Raw genomic sequence first — 20,468 nt, 5'->3', positions numbered from 1 at the left:
ATGATGACCTTAAAGCGGCTCTCAATGAAAGAGAGCCGTTTATTGATCGTGTCGCGTACTCGTTGGTAGCAGTTTTCAGTATTTCAACATGAAACTGTTCCTGATAGATGATCTTTTGGGGCCGTTTAGACCATGTCGCTGGATCTGGAAATGAGCTGCAGCGTTTCTCTGTGACACTTACAAGACTACTGCTTCTCACCTTAACCGCTTCTCCATCCATTCATGTCATTTGTGTTGCAACCGTTCGTTTCAAACGCCTTTACTTTCCAAAATAGAGAATTATTTCTCTGCCCTTTGTGTCCTTGTTAAACCACTTCGCCGGAGTGTATGAATCCTATGAAAAGAAAAATATATTTATAGAAGTCAAAGTGATGAAGCAAACATGAATCACTTTAATGATTAAAGGATAAAATGTCTTTTTTTAACAGCTTATGCTACTCTTTTCGTTAAGCCATTGAGAATGATCGCAAACATCAACAAACGCTGTGAATGTTGGCAGCACGATTATGCCGAAGGATAATCCGTTTCTTTTAGTCTCAAAGGTCATTTGAAAGGGAATAAAACATATGCTCAAATCATATCGATTTATGCGAGGGCGATATCAGTTTAGAATTATGTCCGTTTCACAGGGTGATTCTGGCGGTCCTCTGTCCTGTCGGTACCATGGCAAGTTCTACCTGACCGGGGTCGTCTCCTGGGGGACGCAGAACTGACGTCAGCGGTTACCCCAGCGTCTTCACGCGTATCAATGCCTACCACGACTGGATCCAGAATGTCATGGAAGAAAACAGTGGGTGAAAGACACCAATGCCATCGGTGTCACCGTCCATGGAGACCACACCATAGATACTGAAGAAAGTCTCCGTGAAGAATTCAGAACGGCTTGAGTTTGGGATATTCTACAAATGATTCGTTGGCATCTATGGGACACAAAGTCACATTACAGCAAAATAACATCACAGAGTTAAAATATTTTTACAAACGAAATATATATAAATTATATAAACGTAGGACTGTCGTGGAAATCACTTGACAGAATACTTGAGTTCAGTGCCAGATGGGAGAGTTTAATTTGGCAATGCCGTTATATTTTTCAATTTTTAATTATTTTTAAGTGACATGAGCATAATACATGTTTGCTAAAGTTCAACACGTCTATAAGTATAAAACTATACTTTGTGTTAACTGGTTTTGTTATCGTATGATATTAAAAAACATAGAAATGCATACCCATGTACGATGATCGGATATGACTGAGTTGGAACTGTACCTGACAATGCTTCAAAGCTGATAATGCATGGGCGATATATTCATGTAATATGTTCGTTATCTTTGTGATATATACAGAACAAAAACTGTTAGGGATCATGAATTATTTTGGTGGATTTCAGTAGTGAAGACTGATCATACAATTTCATGAACATATCCTCAAAAAGATTTAGGATCCCTAACGTTTTGTTCAGTATATATGCGAAGGATACAACTGTTTCTACGACAATTTTAAAGACGTTAAAATCTTTGAAATGATTTGTATAAGATCTCATAGATAGCTTTATTTGGTTTTCTTTATGCTACGATATCTAAGGTATGAGGTATATGCCTTTTGCCAGCTCACCATGTATTCCTCACAATAACCGATGATTCGCTTTCAAATAAACATTATTCACGAAACGTCGGTTTATTCTGATTAGGACATTCGTCATCAAATGGAGCAGTATAAAATAAACAATATGTATTAAAAAAGTAAATTTGATCAATATAAACTTACCCTCTACTTGAAGTATGTTTTTCTCCTCTTCCTGAAGTATGTTTTTTTTCAGGGGATATAGACGGTTATACAAATGATAATTTTGTATATATTTTTGGTTCCTGTTCAAAAATCAACTGGGCTCATTAGAAAATCGCGTCATGCTAACAAGGGGATAATGTAATATTTGATGACCAAGGAAATTATACATATTTAGATTATATTATTATGTTCAAGATTGTTTATACACAAATATTAACCAAGGTTATCTTGTTTGTCATTTTCGGAGTTATGCTATGAAACATTGTAAATTTGAATTGTGCACGGGGGACCGCTGTGTACAGTTGCCTCCCTGAGGCACGCCAGGAACCTATGATCGTGGGTTCGAATCCCGGTTCGCCCTGATTATGTTTCTAGGTTTGTCAGCATCATACCTGTGCTCGTGGGTTTCACCGAAGTGGTAAACGGCATGACCTGCATCACTTCGGGTTTTCCTCATACCTTAAGCTGACACGCCGTGATATAACTGGAATACTGTTTCATGCGGCGTAAAAAAAACCTCACTCTCTCCCTGAGTTTGAAAGTGGCTGATCAGCGTGAGATATGTATTCCTTATGGAACATTACTTACAAACATACCCGTCGTTACAGATTCGTGACAATCGTGGTATGTATTTTCTGCAATGGTGTATATAGTTTTAAAGAAGCAGCTAATTTATTGACGTCAAGAGCCAGAATACGATGTGGTATTTGTGAACATTCCAGTATTCTACCAATAGGCAAAGACGGGTGAAACCTTATGGTATTTAGCAATTATTTATTGGACGAACGTTACGTACATGTTCGTGGCTAGACTTCCGGTGCATATTGATAAGAAATGAAATGAAAATGAAAGCATGTAATTGTCTGTACCTTACTTTAATTTTTCCAAAATACAAACAGAATATCATATCATATCGCCAGATATATTAAAACGATGCTCATTGCAAGTTTGTTTTGTTTTTCTTTATACTAATAGATTTTAAAAAAATATTCAAGTGTAAAATATAACAGCGACAAAACCCTTTTCATAACCATAAGCAATATCATAATTAAGAGCATGTGTTTATGACTCATTATAAAATAGTGATGACACCAGGTGTTCACGAAAAAGTAATCGTATCCTGCCTCACCGGTGGCACAAGAAATTGATTTGTGTGGCCTCAAATCCAAGCATTCCTACCATATCAATGTTGTTCCCAAAATAATGTTTTTTGTTCGTTGAATGTTATATACTAATTTTAAAAGTCAACGCCAGAGAAAAACAAGTCTCAATTTTTCGCCGAAACAGATTCCATTGGGCTAAAATACAAAATAATGGTGAAAGTTATATGAATGATTTACAGAAAATCCTTACTTTCGATTCAGGAGACGAAGACGATTTAGAAAAGAGGATTGATATATAAACAGGGCCAAAGAAAGTATACACTTGAAAAATGGATTTGACTAAAACAGTAAATGATTACAAACTTAATTACCTTCTTTTGCCCGGCACTTTCTGTACGTGCAGTTCAAACAGTTCAGTTCATTCCCGACAAGACGAAATGTGCGATGTCGAAAATAGTATTTCATCGGTTGCACTCGTCACAAACACATGCAAAGGCAAGTCAATTGTTCACTTAAAACGGGAACATATGAATATATTTGTTTCCGATATGCAAAGTATTAACATTGTTCACCCAATGCGACAAAACACACTTTTCTTGATTTCCGTGAATCAATACACATGGCTATAAAAGGTTGAATCAGTCTTTCGCTGCTTGCAAAACAACTTAGTTGCAAGACGGCTCCAGAAGTTCCAATCTGTTATTCACCGGTTGTGGGTAGGATGCAGGACGAGTGCAAGACCTATCCGGTTTTGGTAGGCATGGTTCACAGACTGCGGTCTTATGGCAGGGAGGGGCGGTCGGGTAGCCTAGTGGTTAAAGCGTTCGCTCGTCACGCCGAAGACCCGGGTTCGATTCCCGGCATGGGTACCATGTGTGAAGCCCATTTCTTGTGTCCCCCGCCGTGATATTGCTGGAATATTGCTAAAAGCGGCGTAAAACCATACTCACTCACTCACTCACTCACTTATGGCAGGGGTACCGCTGTGTGGCTTTAGGCAACAAACAAACACTTACTTTTTAATGCAAATGGTGTGAGTGGAGGGTGCTACCGGTACCCCTTTCGCGACCACTTGGTGTCATCACTGACTTACAGTGATCCATTCATATAACTTTCACTACTATTTCACTCCCAGTGGAATCCGTTTCGGCAGATAATCGAAGCCGACTATTCTCTGGCGTTGACGTTTAATATTTCCCAAACAAGACGTGAAAGGACTCACCTGGCCCAGCCTGTAATAGAGACAGGCATCAAGGTATAACGCGGATAAATAATTATGTCTGTTCTTAAGATCCACGTGAGCCGGGAGGGAATGAGCGAGTATGGTGTTACGCCGCTTTTAGCACTATTCCAGCATATTACGGCGTTTGACACCAGAAATGGGCTTCACACATTGTACCCATGTGGGGATTTGAATCCGGGTCTTCGGCGTGACTAGCGAACGCTTTATCCACTTTGCTACCCAACCGCCCCTGTGTACCGGTAACGTCAGAAATGACACAGAAGGATTGGATTTTATTTTTATATATGTTTGTTTGTGTTTGGTTTGTTGTTTAACGAAGCACACTCAACAATTCCAACTATGTGAAAGCGGTTTGTAAATAAGTCCACATAATCCTCGATCAAAGGCTTTTAGCCCGACTAAGGGCCAGACCAGACACACCAGTGCTTGACATCGTTAGCATCGATTGGGATACGATGTAATTTCCGCCATCCGACGTACGAACTTTCTGAAAGGTCAAGGTCAAATACGTAATTTCCTTTGAAACGATGGAATCGATTCCATGAAACCACAGAAACCATTGTCAGATTTCTGACATATGTCATCTTCAATGAGTGTTTGTTGTTTTACGCCGCAATGTTCCAGCAGTATTTCTGTTAAAAGCGGCGTTAAACCCAACTCACTCACTCACTGGAAAGATTGTCACGGCTAATTTGACCACAGACAAATACACCTTGACATACCCGCAACACAAACGTCGTTTCCGTCAAAGATACAAAACCATATTTCCAACCAATTATATAACCGCCTAACAAAATTTGACGAGCAAATTAACCAGTTATGCAACGATTATCGATGTAGCACAACAATATCTGAGGTATGTTTATTCTAATAGGTATGTTGCTATTACCACCCACGCTGATGTGACAATGCATGGGCACCATAAGTCACTTATAATTATCAGTTACACAACCTTCATCAGGTAAAGATTGTCGGATAAAGCTATATTTGTCAAAATCCGCGACAATGAGAACCATACTCCATCTCATCAGTGACAGGAGGCGAGAGGTGTGTATGTAACTAGGCCAATAATAAAACGACGTGACGTCACGTGTAAGAGATCCGAATGAAGACAGCATATTACCGTCCACAAGGAATTGGGTTTTAAAGTAATTATGATTGATGTTCATAACATATTTGATATATCGCGTTTGAGGAAGAATTTGTTGCGCGGGTATTAATCAAAAAGACAATGTTGGAGACATATTGCTTAAAGTTATGTTGAACAGAATATGTCTTTCACTTTCATCCCATTTCATATAAGAAATCTGTTACTGTGTGATGAGTGAGTAGTGTTAACGCTGCTGTTGGACAGATTCTCTTTTAATCACATGGTTGTAGTTTAGTGCTGCAGTTAGTGAGTGAGTGAGTTGTGTTTAACGCCAGAACAGCTCTCCTGTTAATCCCGGCATGTCAGCTACATGTGGAAGGAAAGCGCGAAGTGACGTCGATCGTTACCCCTTATAACCAGTTCGCGAATGCAGGATTTGGGCCAAACCGTGCCTTTCCGTAATCTTGCATTCTCGCATTTTTGTCATATTTAGCTTATTTCCAAAGATTGAGATCGCGAGAGAATGCGAGAACGCGAGAATGGTCTTTACAGTATTCTACCTGAATATATTTCCCCTTCTTCTTGAGTCAACGTATTGCCAGGCGTGAAGAGGCGACTAACGAGATCGGGTGCTCAGGCTCGATGACTTGGTTGATGCATGTCATCTTATCCCAATTGCGTAGACGCTCATGACGTCAATCACTGCATTGTCTGGTCCACACCCGATTATTTGGGCAGCAGGAGGAATGTCTGACATGTGGCAGGACGCAGATGATGACCATTCTGATGAAAGCAAGGAGGATCCGAGGATCATAATCGTAGCGAAACTCGGACAAAAAGGCTAACAGTGACAATCCACGGAAAGTTACAATGGTTACAGGGCGAATCTGGGATTCGAACCCACGGTCGCAACACGTCAGTGAAGTTTATCTTTGTAAACATATTCCACAAAATCGAAGAGACCAGTTCAGATCAACCCATTTGCTGCCGAACACTATCAAAGAGTTCGAGACAAATGTTGGTCTTGTGAACACAATAAACGGAAGTGTCAAAAACCAGTCAATTCCATTAACTGGAGATGTTGCTCCTGTAACAGACCCTAGACGCGTGTAGTGGGAGTAAGCAGGATATTGTTACACGTCATCGACAGGACACGTTATCTTTACTAAATCGATATGATATTGGTATTCTTCGAGGTTTCCAGTTGTGAGTTTTAACGTCAACCAATTGTAGATAAAGTCAGATAGTGTACAACAGCTTGGTTACTCGTTCTAATATATAATTATATACTCCAAGTTTCAATCCAAAAATGTCATGTGACCTTTTTTGTGAACTGGACCATGAACGAATCACAATGAGTGAATGTTGTTTAACGCCGCAGTCAGCAATATTCTCGGCACAAGGTGGCCCGGAAGGAATCTAGTCTGGATCAGACACGCCAGTGATACCACGATCAAAGTCCCATATCCTTTACTATATCGTTTAATGGCAACACAAGTTATTTTTATTCTTTTATGTATTTTTTATTTGAGCAATTCAATTTCATTTTATTAAGCTGGTAAATAACGTTGAATATTACCATTTCTTAAGTTGGGGTTAAAGGTTAGATGGTGCGAGGTAATGCAAATGATTTGTTGGGTTTCGATCAATGGCTGTCCAGGCATTGTTTATTTAAAATAATATGTAGTTCCAAAATAATTGCAGTAATTGTATACAATGTATGTGTCTTACCATTTGAAGATAATTAGATTTATTGTTTCAATAGGAAAACATTTTTTTATCAATTAAAATAAACGTTAAGTGAAGTGGATCAACAAAGGACACGCTCCCTTGAAAGAGCCTGGCCTTTACTGACGTTGAACCTGAGACTCAAGTGTCTGGTGTCCCCCGCCGTGATATTGCTGGAATATTAGTGAATACCATTCTCTTAAGGCATATTCCCGGGGCAAGGGAGTTAACTGACTGTAAAAGTCAATTTTCAACTCAATTAATTCCCTTGCTTCGGGAAGATGCTCTCAACTGTTACCGAGATTTTCGTTGAGCCTGTTTCATTTATCAACAGCTCAAGAATAAGCCCCATTGGCTTACTTCTGAATGTAATTATCAGTTGGACCAGCAAATATTCACAATTTTTGTTTGGTTGTTGCACACAGCGCAATATCCCAGCTATATGGCGGCGGTCTGTAAATAATCGAGTCTGGACCAGACAATCCAGTGATTGACATCATGTGCATCAATCAACGCAATTGGGATACGATGACATGCATCAACCAAGCAAGCCTGACCATCCGATCCCGTTTGTCACCCCTTGCTCCGTGGTCTTGTGGTAGAGTGTCCGCCCCGAGAGCGGAAGGTCCGTGGTTCGATCCCCGGGTTCGTCGTACAAAAAGATGTTAAAAGATGGTACTGGTTGTTACCCTGTCTGGCGCACGGCATTAAAGGGCTAAAACAAGGACTGGTCGGATCGGAGTCAGTATACTGTGTCTGAGCGGGGTATTCATGTAAAACTGCGGCATGGTAGTGAGCTAGCACTAGCATTAGTCCGGACAAGTACAAGCAACCACACATACACACACAAGCATTCACGTCGCTATATAAGCGCACTAATCTTGGACGCGACGCTAAACCCAATTACACCTCAACCCTACGTGTCACCCCTTGCAACAAGCATGGGTTGCTGAAGACAAGTTCTAACCCTGAATCTTCACTGGATCAATTATTCACAATGCTCGTGGCATAGTTCGACCTGATGCGAGAATACATGAGAATAGAGAGATTTAATCTTCACTTATATGTCATATATATAGGATGCATGTTATGTTTCTGAGAGATACGTAATGCTTTTGAAGGCTTTTTCTAGAGTTTCTTTAATATTTATTTTTTAAATTTTGTTTCATGCCACTCTAGGCAACATTCCAGCTATGTGACGCAGGTCTATAAATAATCGAGTCTGAATCAGATAAACTAGTGATTGATATTATGAGCAGCGATCCATGACGTCAAGGTACAATGACGCACAATCAACCAAGTCACCTGACCTTCCGATCCATTTAGTCGCCTCATACGACCAGCATAGGTTGTTGGGGAGCTATTCTATCCCAGGGCATTTCAATACCTGTAATATATATGTGGGTACGGGGTACCACAGAAATATATAGTCCTGTTCTTGTTTACGTCCAATGTCAACTGTTTGAATGGAAACCACTTTACAAAAACAGAATGCGACTAACTATGGGTACCTAAAACGCCACAATTCATTTAGCTATGCCCCTTACCTTCCAAGGCGGTGAGTTCGAATCCCAGATTGGTCCCTATTATTACCCTTGGTTTGAGAGCACCATATTCCTTCTCATGGTTGATACCAACAGTTGTAAATATTGTCTCAATGCAGCATTAAGCCACAAATCATCCAATATGTCTTTCACATCCGTGGACGGACACCTTGTGCACATGACCCGTGAAAAACCGGGGTAGAATAGGTCTTCAGCAACCCATGTTTGTCGTAAAAAGCAACATGCTTGTCACAAGAGGCATGTCATCGTATCCCAATTGCGTGGATCGATGCTCATGATATCAATCACTGGATTGTCTGGTCCAGACTCGATTATTTAGAAACCACCATCATATAGCTTGAATATTGTTGAGTGCGGTGTTAAACAACAAACAAAAGCTTGTGCACATGACCAAAGAGGTTGATACCCTCTGTTAGCCGACACGGTAAGTCATCTGTGGGGTGACTCCTCCTCCTGCCACATACATTTGTAGGTCTTGAGAGTTGTCTGATAGGTAAACATATCTTAGGCTCTTCAAAACAATTTTATTTCATAGATTTCATACAAGCGCACACTATATAGAAAGCGAAATAAAGAATGTCGCTGACCTAGGCCGTAACCTTCACGAAATACACTGGAAACAAGAATCGAGAGCTCTTCCATAGATCTAACACCTCGTGTGTTCATTGTAACTATTCACGAGTGTACTTCTGGTAATAAATGTAATGTAACACCAGCCAAGGAATTTGACATCTTCCCGAGGCAAGGGCGTTAACTGAACAGTTTCCATGTTGCAACTGGACTTTTATTGTCAGTTAACTCCCTTGCCTCGGGAAGAAGGGAATTTGACAGAGGTCATCGCAGTTGGTCATGCTAATTACTAGTATATATAAGGTAAACAGGCATACATTCACAAGCCCCTGGAAGAAAAGCAACATTTCCAAGCTTAGAGGGAAGGTGGAAAAACTGTCCAGAAATAGCTTACAGGTCTGAAAACCTTTACGCTCTGTGTCCAAGAAATAGCTCGCCTCTTCAAGCCTTTCCACAACCCTTCAGACAATTCAATAACTTTCCAAACAATTCAATACTTGGTAATATCGTCATTCCAAGGTTTTGAAATATGGTATTTTAGTTTTGAAAAGGCTTATTTGCAAAGTTTGGAAATGTTTGGAAAGCAAGCTATTTATTCAATAGATGGTATAGAACAGAATTAGGGTTACAAGTTAATAAACGAAAATGACCGTCTGGCACATCTACCATTAGCATCGACACACGACTACAGACGCTGCAAATATGTCTTCAGGGATGTTATTCTAGGTCCAAGGCCTGTCAAACGTGGACCTTGGTCTTCTACTCCTAGTGCTTATGTTTAAGCAGCATTTCCCAGTCCAGCGTGCCAGTCCTCGCGATTGTACAGCATGCGTTTCCATATCCAGTCTGTCCGCTCATCTTTTTGGTGCCCATTGGTGCTCGCCCAAGGTGGTCTGCGGTCTCATGGATCTGAGAGACAGGTGAATCAGTTGAAATTTAATTACAGTAAACTTCGGTTATATCGAACACACTTATAACGAACTGACGGATATAACGAACTTACGTTTTTGGTCCCGACTATTTGCTGTAGTTATGCTGTATATATGCTTATAACGAACTACGGTTATAACGAACTAAAACAAGCAGCCACTTTAAGTTCGTTATAACCGTAGATTACTGTATATAATTAAAATAAGTCATATCACGAGGTTTCAGCTTCAAATGGAACGTTACCACTTTGATAACAAAACAAGAACCATCACCAAGGCGGAATTCGAACCCCGATCATTAGATTCTGGCAGCCTAAGGGACGCCACTATGCAGAGCGAATTGTAGAACCTTAGACGACTGGGCCACTCGCGACTCCGAGCAAAAATATAAACATGGGGCACGTATGATGTGTTTTTATGCATGAAGGGGCGGTCAGGAAGCCTAGTGGTTAAAGCGTTCGTTCGTCACGCCGAAGACCCGGGTTCGATTCCCGACATGGGTACAATGTGTGAACCCCACTTGTGGTGTCCCCACAATATTGCTGGAATATTGCTAAAAGCGGCGTAAAACCATACTCACTCACTCTATGCATGAAAAGTGAGATAAGTTTAAACATGCACAATTTCACGAATCATAATTTAAGGCGTGGGTGAGGCAATAATGTTTTACTCCCTCTACATCAATATTATACAGATAAAAGTGATCAAGCTCAAATCTGGGACATGTAAACCAATGGAGGATAGCATGAGCAACGACCCACGCTTTCGGGAAACGATGATGCAGTCCATCACCCGATCTTCACTTTAGATTTTTTACACTGAGGATAGGGTACTGGCGATATTTCTACCTAGGAATTACACCTATTGATTATTATTCAATGATATTCTAACCAGAGAGCTATACCTACCACAAGGCCTCTGCCGATGATGGAGTGGGGTCCGTAGAGGTCGCAGTACTTATCTGTCATGTTCATGTGTACCTCCCCTGCGTCATTACAAGAAATGTTTCCCCAATCACCGGCATGTCTGTAAAAGCATCCAATAGAAGTGAATGAGTGAGTGATTGAGTTAACATATGGTAAGGTCAATTTCCAATAATCTAGTTAATCACGGGTGTCAAATAATCGAGCCTGACTAAGAGGCAAACCTGTCGTAAAAAATCTGTTTTTGTGTTCCTAAGATACTGTAGCTTTAAAATATAATAAGATGTGATTTTTCCCCATCAAGGTCCTTTATCTCATGGTTGGTCGCAAATGTTGAAAACAAAGAAGGGATGGTGCTGAACTTAATTCCAAGAATATACTGAACCGCAAAAGAAACGTCCCCATGGAAAGATATATGGGAAAACATACTCTGAGACATATTAAAAAGATGAAACTTGGCAAAACTGATCTTCATGGTTGAAATGAAAGTGTCAAATGTTCTTAAAGTGAAACACACCACTAATCTCTGAGAAAATGGCATCACAAGTCAGTATCTCGTATGTCCGCCATGTGCATTGATGACTGCCATGCAACGTCGATACATGGAATGAATGAGGCGGTTGATGAAGGCCATAGGCACTTGAGCCCACACTCTGAGATACGCCTGATGCAGTTCAGCTGCAGTTGTCGGCCCTGGTCGGACGTCATTCAGCCGTCTTTGAATCTCGTCCCGCAGGTGCTCAATGGCATTTAAATCGGCACTGAGGGCAGGCCACTGCATGGTTCTGATGCCATTCTGTTGGAGGAAGTCTCTTGTTGCTCTCGCAGTGTGGGTACGGGCGTTATCATGCTGAAACTCATGGTTGCGGCGACGTGCCAAATGAGGTATGGCGTGTGGTCTCAAGACTTGATCAATATACCAGGCTGCTGTGACAACATTGCCTCTCCCTGGACCGATGTTCTGGAAAACCACAGGGCCGACCCCCTGTGCAAGGCCCATTCCACCCCACACCATCATGCTCGGACCACCCCAGGAGTCTCTCTCAACAACACAAGCATCCGAATAACGTTTCCCACGGCGTCGCCAGACTCTCCCTCTGCCATCTGCTGTTGAGATACAGTAACGGCTATCGTCTGAGAAGAGGACTCTTCTCCACGGCTGGTGGCGCCAATGCTGGTGCTGTGTTGCCCACTGAAGACGGTCCCGGCGACGACGTGGTGTCGGAATTGGTCCTCGTTGCGCCCTGTGACAGTGGAGGTGTCTGCTCGTCAATCGTCGACGCACGGTGTCCGCACTTATGTGTCGCTGGTGTGTCCCCATGGTCTGTCGAGCAGTTTCCGCAGGCGTAACAAAGCGATCTTGAAGATGCTTTCGCACAATCTGACGATCCTGACGGTGGTGACCCTTGGTCTTCCACTACGTAGTCGGTCATCTGTAATGCTGGTGGTCTGGTACCGTTGCTGGAGCCTGTATATGGTCCTTATGTGACATGAAATGCGTTGGCTACTTGCCGGACGGTTTGTCCAGCTTGCAATCGCCCAAGGGCTTGGTGTCGCTGAGTTCTTGTCAATCTTGGCATGTGATGGCAATTCAATAACGAATGAATGTTATCCGATCTGGGTGGATTTTTATAGGGCAAGAGTTGGGAACACATGTGCTTTTAAATATGCACGGAACTCATGTGCATCGGGTTTGGGCGATCGGTTTTATTGTCATCTGCTTTGTTTTTTATCATCAAATTTCATTTCTCCGGACAAGGTAATGTTAAATTTTAGAAACTTTGACAAAAATTACCTAGATATTTAAATGACAACTTTTCATGCAATGTTACTTGGGGTGACGTTTCTTTTGCGGTTCAGTATATATTTGAGTATTTCTCGTTTTCGATCCATACTCGAAGCTTCCTTGATACATAACGTTTCATTTTCACTCCACATCTGTGAAATACTGAATGGGCGGATCCGTATAACAAAATTATTAATAGTTCGGTTGTTCTGTGACCACAGGAGGTGAATAATGAATTCGAATTTAAACAAGATCGCTTTCACAAAACATTGCCCTAACACAAAGCTAACTTAGGCACATTCCTGCATGAACATTCTTGAAAATGGTGTGTTCGTTATTGTATATGCCCTAAAGTTCCAAACCTAGGGTCACCCTCATCTGCAGATTCTGCAGAACGGCCACCTACCTTTTTTCTGAATCGTGACCCCCGTGATCGCCACCGTCGGGGTTGTAGTGGCCGCCGGATGACGTACAGCCGGCGCTAAAGTCGCCAAATTCATGCACGTGGAATCCATGCATATGAACAGAATGGTCAGAATGGCCGCTTGGTACGTAGAATCCCCGCAGTTCAAGCAGTATCTCCAGTGGCCCGCGAACCTGCAGGAGAAAACAAACAAGCATTGCAACAATATAAGCTAGACTGATAAACACATTATATGGACACAAGAAACATACTTATAACACCCAGGGCCCAAACCATTTACCTAAAAGTAGTATGGGTGAAAATGCGTTTTGTCAAAAGTTCTAAACCAGAAAACACGATCGATTTCTAACACGTTCTTAAAATAGTAACAGAGACGATCGTGTTTTCCGGTTCACAACTTGGATTGTTATATGTATGAAACGTCCTTTACCTTGTGCTTCAGAGTGTTATCGATTTGATGAAGTTTAACGCCGCATTGAAAAGTTTTTCAGTAATACGACTTTTTCATTTTTCTATTTGTGACAGCCAAACCAGTGGTTGACAGCATGACAACGATCCACGCTGACGACATATAGACGACACGCACTGTAACCAACTTAGCCATGAATATTCGGGTTAGAATAGGTCTTCAGCAATCATGCTTAGCGTAAAAGGCGACTATGTTGTCGTAAGAGGCAACTAAGGGGATCGGGTGGTCAGGCTCGCTGACTTGGTTGATGCATGTCATCCTACCCCTAATGCGTGGATCGATGCTTATGATGTCAATCACTGGATTGTCTGGTCAAGCAGGATTATTTACAGATACTGTCATAGAGCTAGAATATTGTTAAGTGCGCTAAACAACAAAAACAAACTATAACCAACTGGTTCGTACGACAAGCACGCGACATGGTCGAGATACTGTAGATGCGAAAAGTAGCTACGTAAGTACTACGCCGCTTTTACAATCTACTGCTATGTGATAGATAACTCGTATCCTTCATACAGCTACGGTCTTCATCAATGCAGTAAACGTCTGAGGCCTGCATCACTTTGGGATTTCGTCCCACATTTAGCTGACACGACGTGATATAATTGGTATACAGTCTGAAGCGGCGATAAGTCCAACTCACTCACTCCCACAGTAACGATCCGACAGAGACCGATGCTGATTTTAGTACAGGCCTTTACAAGTCCCACCAAGAGTGCAAATTAATAAATGTTTTTACACCTTTAATGTCAAATCATTTACCTACAACTACGCCCATTTAAAATGCATTTTCATAAACGTTATGAACCGGTAAACACGACTAAGTCAAAATTTATCACACGTGGAAAAGAAATCGCCACGAATGCCTCGAATATTGATGATGCGGCGTTTAACAATATTCACTTATGCGCTTACTTACAAAATAGTAAAAATAGCTCACTTTATTTCACAGGCTGCCATAATAGAGCAATAGTATTACTTCTGACGTAACAATTGTCTACGACCATGAAGTGTCTGTATTACTCCGAATAATAAAGTTAACTTACCTTTTGCCTTAAGTAGACTGCGCCAGTAATATTGTTGCGTGGCCCGGATTTAGAAGGTTCATTGCCCATAGCCATGTTACATCGACCATATATATAGGCTGAAATACAAAGGCGTCATAAGACACACGTGCGGGACTTCCTACAGATAAATATGTTAATGAAGATATCAGTCATAACTGTCAACGGTTAGTTGTTCAATCGGCCATCTCGCCCCGAAAAGAACAGCAAGGAAGACTCGGCTGCGAAATGGCAACTTGTCCCCAAACAGAAAACAGGCCTCCGCCTAAACAAGTGAGAATGCACTTTTGTTGCATGTAAACTGTGTTCAATTTTCATCTGTTTTATAAAATGATGGTTACTTATTTAAAAGGTTTTTTTATCCTAAATATGATCAAAATATATTTCAAGTGGTATAAAACAACAATGTTTTGAAAATATAGTTCCGACAAAATGACTGTGGGTACCTGTACTTGTGTGATCTCTTTTTTATGCAAACGGCTGCTTTTGTCACATACTTACACCATGCAATGTAGTGATATATTGCTATTCATTATCAATTACCACTTCCAGAATAGTTTTTTTATGCGGCATTTTCGTCTCAAAAAATTGTTAATGGCTGTCGGCTGCAAGTTCGGATGTTTACATCACGTCACTCTGATGTCAACGGGTCAAATATAATCCCGGTTCACATTCACACCAACTCGTGATATTCCGGCAGGTAACGGAACGAGGCGAGTGGTAACGAATGTCCCGGTTGACTGACGGTTCGCGTCACCTCAGAGGTCTCTTTTCCTATGTCCGATCGTCGGCCAGCGTGTGAGTTATTGTGGATTTTACGAACGTTTTAAGCATCATTGATTTAAAACTAATATACCATGAACCCAAAGCTTAGGTGAGGTGAAATGGTGTTTAACGTCGCGTCCAAGATTATTGCACTTATATAGCGACATGCATGATTACATGTGTGTGTGGCTGCTTGTACTAGTCTGATGCCGATTTATATTGCTAGCCCATTGAGATAACATGCTGCAGTTTAACATGAATACCCCACTCAGACACAGTATAGTGACTCCGAGCCGACCAGTCCTTGTTTTAGACCCTTTTAGCCGAGCACCAGACAGGGTAACAACAAGTACCATCTTTTAAAGTCCTATTATGCGGCCTGGAATCGAACCCAAGACCTTCCGCCCTCCGTGTGGATGCTCTGCCACTAGAACACGGAGGCGACCCCCAAACCATAACATATTGTTAGGATGTCAAAAGGTACACTCTAACGTATTACATTGTCGAGACCTGATGACGTTTAGTAGGATGGCTATAGATGAACCATTCAAAATGATAAAAACTTACCGTTTCGTTTTCTTCCCCGACATCCCCTGTGATGGTCACGATGACCATGACCTTCGTGGCTACCATGGTGATCATGACCTTCGTGGCTGTCGTTATGAGCATGACTTTCGTCGCTTTCTTCATGACTTTCGTGGCTACCATGGTGATACTCCTCGTCACAGTCGTCCTCGTAATGGTCGTCATGACCACCATGATGGTCGTCCATATGCATATGTATATGCACGTGCGTCCCATCCTGACCTGCATGCGTTTCTGCATGGTCATCCCCCATTCCGTGCACGTGGACCATTACACGTGATTCCAGTTTCTTGTGCATTTCTGTCCACAGACTGGAGATGTTCTTCTTTAGTGACTGAAGTGCTGCTAAAATTACAAATGCATATTTTCAATTATATTTTACACACCCTCTCGTTTCTGAGCGCCATATCATGGTGTACTAGCATATCGAGGGCATATTTGATCTTTTGTTGGGATTAAAATTGTCGAATCAAGGTGGTACAGAAATGACAACTAATTGACTGAAATACCCACGCATATTCATTCAGATAGGCCATCCTTCTATAGAGGTGTCGCCAGATGTTGCGCAGAGAGTTGTCGTATCGGAGTAAAAGAATTGATTTCAAAGAGATCGCAGGAATACAATTTTCTGTTTGGCTTTGCTCAATCACGAACTGTTACGTCATATCTACTGCGTCACAATGATTGACATTTTTGCCTGAAGAAACTTATGACGTCATTCCACGGCAGTCGTGGTCAATGAATAGTAGTAGTAGTAGTAGTAGTAGTAGTAGTAGTAGTAGTAAAATGTTTGTAAAAGTGTCACACGCACAACATGTACAATATAAAATCGATGCACATAAGATAAAAGGTGCATGGAGTGCGTCCAGCCAGACATTGGCTTATGAGACACTATACACAATATAAACAAAGTATATTCATAATAATTATATATATATAATGTGAGAGGTGGGAAATTTAGCTACGAATCAGAAGTCTCACGCGAAACAATAACAAACTCCTCGATTCAACAACGAAGAAAAAGAAAGGATAGGTAGAGAGAGAGGTAATTTTATAATCATGGTGACGACTGTCGTCTCTTAAACATTTTAAAAATCGGTGCGGCAAGAAATTTTGTAAAACGTTTGAATTCATTGAGTAAATAAATTTCTCTTCTTCGCATATCACATTAAATTTCGGTTGTTTTCTTCAGCTGCACAATATAAATCATGCCGTAAATCTTCATAAAAACTGCATTGTAGTAAAATATGACATAATGATTCGTCTTCCACCAAATCACAATTCCAATATTTATAAAACCTCTCCGATAGCGATATAAGAGGCTTGGAATATCTGCCTTTCTCCACAAACAAAGGTAAAATTCCACATCTTAACTTGGCTAAAATACGGCGGTGGTCTCTATACAAAATATTTTTAACATAGAAATCAACAGAAGGTGTACACTTATATTTCCTGCAGGTACGTAACTTATTTCCATTCACATTACCCGTATCATTCCAAAGTGATTTCCAGTAAGTGAAAACAATTATACTCGTTCAAAAGGTTCATTATTTTACTATACCAAGATGTGGTAAAACATCCTGACCATCGGTGAATAATATTAGGCAGGCGCTCTTGCTGCATAGATTTAAGGCTGAAAAGATATCTGAAACATTCTGAGTAACCCAAACTGAGCACCAGCCCATACCCCCTCTACTTGCAAGAACAGGAGCATGTATATTTAAACCAAGAAGCATCCTGGCAGCCTTATTTTGCACAACCGCAACTTCTTTAACACTATGTAAGCCCCATATACTGGCACCATAAAACAAAACTGGTTCAACCAGCGATTTATACAACTTCGTAAAAACATCATACGACATTCCACCAGCATAGATCACGGTCTTGTGCATGTCTAAGTACATGTATTCGTTTAAACACAATCCTAGATAACGGTAAGCGCTGTCATAAGAAATGTGAGTATTGCCACACGAAAACTGATAACAAAATCTTACAACAGATTTCTTTCGAAAATGGACAATTTGGGTTTTGTCATCATTAATGCTAATACGCCATTTTAAACACCAAGTACTTGCAATATCTAACATATTTTGGAGATATGTGTCATTTGGAGCTAACAACGCAATATCCTCAGCGTATAACAAAATGGATAACATTTCGTTATCCAATGGTACACCCCATCTGAGGTTCGTTATCTCTGTGGCTAAATCATTTATATATAGAAAATAGAGTTGGTGACAATTTGCAACCTTGCTTAACACCCTTGGAAACATTAAAATAATCTGTGATATAGTCATTCACGCGTACTGCACATCTCACATCTTGATATAGGACTTGAACAGCTTTCAACATCTTCCCTTGTACTCCAACAGACAAGTTTATACAATAGACAATTGCGGTCTACAATGTCAAATACTTTCTTTCTGTCTATAAAACACAAATAGGTTGATAGTCCAGCAGATTTCCTATCATTTTATAAAGTATACAAATAGTCGATACAGTTTCTGTTTCAACCATTTTGTTCCTGAGACAATATTTTGTTCTTCTCAAGCCTGTTCCTGATTCTATTGTTCAAAACGCCTGCACATATTTTACACGGTAAAGAGGGAGACAGTGCCTACGCGCCGGTTCATCACAAGCGAAATGCGGCTTGAACTGGTTGCAGCCTGAATAGGCTACACTGCGATCATTTACCGCTGAAAGCCATTGTTAATCAAATTTGGTACATATATATGAGGGAAGTAATCGCTTAGTAGTCAAAACATGGCGTAAGATGTAAAACAGTGAAATAATAAAAAAACATATTGTTCATATTGTATTTAAAATGCCTGTTTGATTAAACATTTGGGGAAATTATTTTATTGTAAATTTAATTTGAACAAAGAGTTTGCCGCCGTGTTGATGCCTCGCATCAAAGTTTTCTTGTAACAGTTAAGCGTACTTTTGAACAAAATTTTGCAAGGGGAGCGTATTGTTCTCTGGGGTGTATCATTTGAAAAATGCTTACAGGTTATCCGCGCTGGGGAATTGTATTGCCCCACATAAACCAAAGATAAGTATTGTGGTAAAAAGATGTCATAATGGTTTGAGTGAGTGAGTATGTTTTTACGCCGCTTTTAGCAATATTCCAGCAATATCGCGGCGGGGGACACCAGAAATGGGCTTCACACATTGTACCCATGTGGGGAATCGAACCCGGGTCTTCGGCGTGACGAGCAAACGCTTTAACAACTAGGCTACCCGACCGCCCCCATCATGGTTTGAGAATATGAAAGCGAAACTATGCTGAATAAAACCGATCATCATTGATCCCTAAATTCATATGCCTCAATCGATGCAATTTACTCATCAATTCCGTTATAACACATTATTTTCTCATTTTGTCGTGGTTGAATGGAAATAACCCACTGTGGGATCAATTTAGAGTCTTCGAGGTAAGAACAGAGATTTAACGTTTCCCAACAATGATATAATGTGTGTAAAACATGACAGACCAGAGTTATCTAGCTCTACATTGAAACAAACAGCACGTGTACCTCCCCGTCATGACCAATCCTAAATATGCTTGTTCAGTTTCATTTGTACATACCTGCACCACCAGATTCCGGTTTCTGGAACTTCCTTCTTTTTGTTTTCTTTGCATCAGTCTCCATCATCACCCCTAGGAACACCACTACACTGAGAATAACAAACAACTTCCACATATTGCACAAGACAATATTTTCCAAAATCAAAACCCAAAGCTCGATCAAGAATGTCTCCAAGCTGTTGTTTATGTGCCAGAAGCGTTGGTCAGCACACCACACTGTCCTATGACACTGACTAGCTAGGCTTTATGGTCAGGTCAAATGAAGAACAAAACACCCCGTGTCAGCAAACGTCCACCACCGAGTCTGGTGACTGTAACTAATATATCATGCCTATATACTTGTTATCAGCTGTTAAGATAAAGCCCCTATTGATTACAGCCAATTAGAAATGATAAAATGGTCTTGCCATTGTTCGTAATGTACTGCGCTTGTTGTTTTGACCTGATATGGTCATCTGTATAATTGTGTGTGTTTATCGTTACCGTCCCGTGCAGATTTTTTTTTTTAATGTCCTTTTATAGCCAACAACTCGCCCAGCTGAATGTATATATAATCTCTTTGATAAAAATGAACGAATTTCCAGAAATGTCCTCGCAGTATGCTTCATATCGAAGAATATATTTTTCCGTCTTCTAATATCCGCTTTTTTCTGCCGTTTAAGCTCCCAACACCAACTCAGCTTAATAACAATTCATCGAGTTTAAAAGCACATGCATCTTTAAATTGAAGTTTGATATCAGCATCTTTCTTTAGTGTTTTGGAGTTGAGTTATTATTTTCCAAAAATAGAAAGATGCTTTAAGTTAAGTTTGTATATTATCATATGTATGATAAAAAAATTAAGTG

The 20,468-nt window shown here is 40.7% G+C and overlaps 1 protein-coding gene across 1 annotated transcript; it reads right to left on the bottom strand.

The window, feature by feature from the left end:
* Positions 1–9,025: 9,025 nt before the first annotated feature.
* Positions 9,026–19,933, bottom strand: LOC124133071 (extracellular superoxide dismutase [Cu-Zn]-like). Its single transcript, XM_046497296.2, has 6 exons — positions 19,623–19,933; positions 16,016–16,378; positions 14,666–14,763; positions 13,133–13,323; positions 10,926–11,043; positions 9,026–9,997 (listed from the first exon to the last, which is right to left on the bottom strand). Exons 1-6 carry the CDS (start codon positions 19,735–19,737, stop codon positions 9,854–9,856), a joined length of 1,029 nt encoding a protein of 342 aa, XP_046353252.2. The 5' UTR covers positions 19,738–19,933; the 3' UTR covers positions 9,026–9,853.
* Between the last annotated feature and the right edge of the window lie 535 nt (positions 19,934–20,468).

The sequence above is a fragment of the Haliotis rufescens genome, unplaced genomic scaffold (assembly GCF_023055435.1).
Source record: "Haliotis rufescens isolate VD_foot unplaced genomic scaffold, xgHalRufe1.0.p SCAF_23, whole genome shotgun sequence".
Lineage (NCBI taxonomy): Eukaryota > Metazoa > Mollusca > Gastropoda > Lepetellida > Haliotidae > Haliotis > Haliotis rufescens.
Note: the sequence above shows the minus strand (reverse complement) of the source record. Positions and strands in the feature narration are given on the sequence as shown.

Bases quoted from the DNA above. Each gene is read 5' to 3' on its own strand.
- LOC124133071 (XM_046497296.2), bottom strand. From the start codon at position 19,737: ATGTGGAAGTTGTTTGTTATTCTCAGTGTAGTGGTGTTCCTAGGGGTG. The intron at 16,379-19,622 runs GTATGTACAAAT...TTGTAATTTTAG, and splicing joins ACCGGAATCTGGTGGTGCAG to CAGCACTTCAGTCACTAAAG. The intron at 9,998-10,925 runs GTAGGTATAGCT...CCTGTCTCTCAG, and splicing joins TCATCGGCAGAGGCCTTGTG to ATCCATGAGACCGCAGACCA.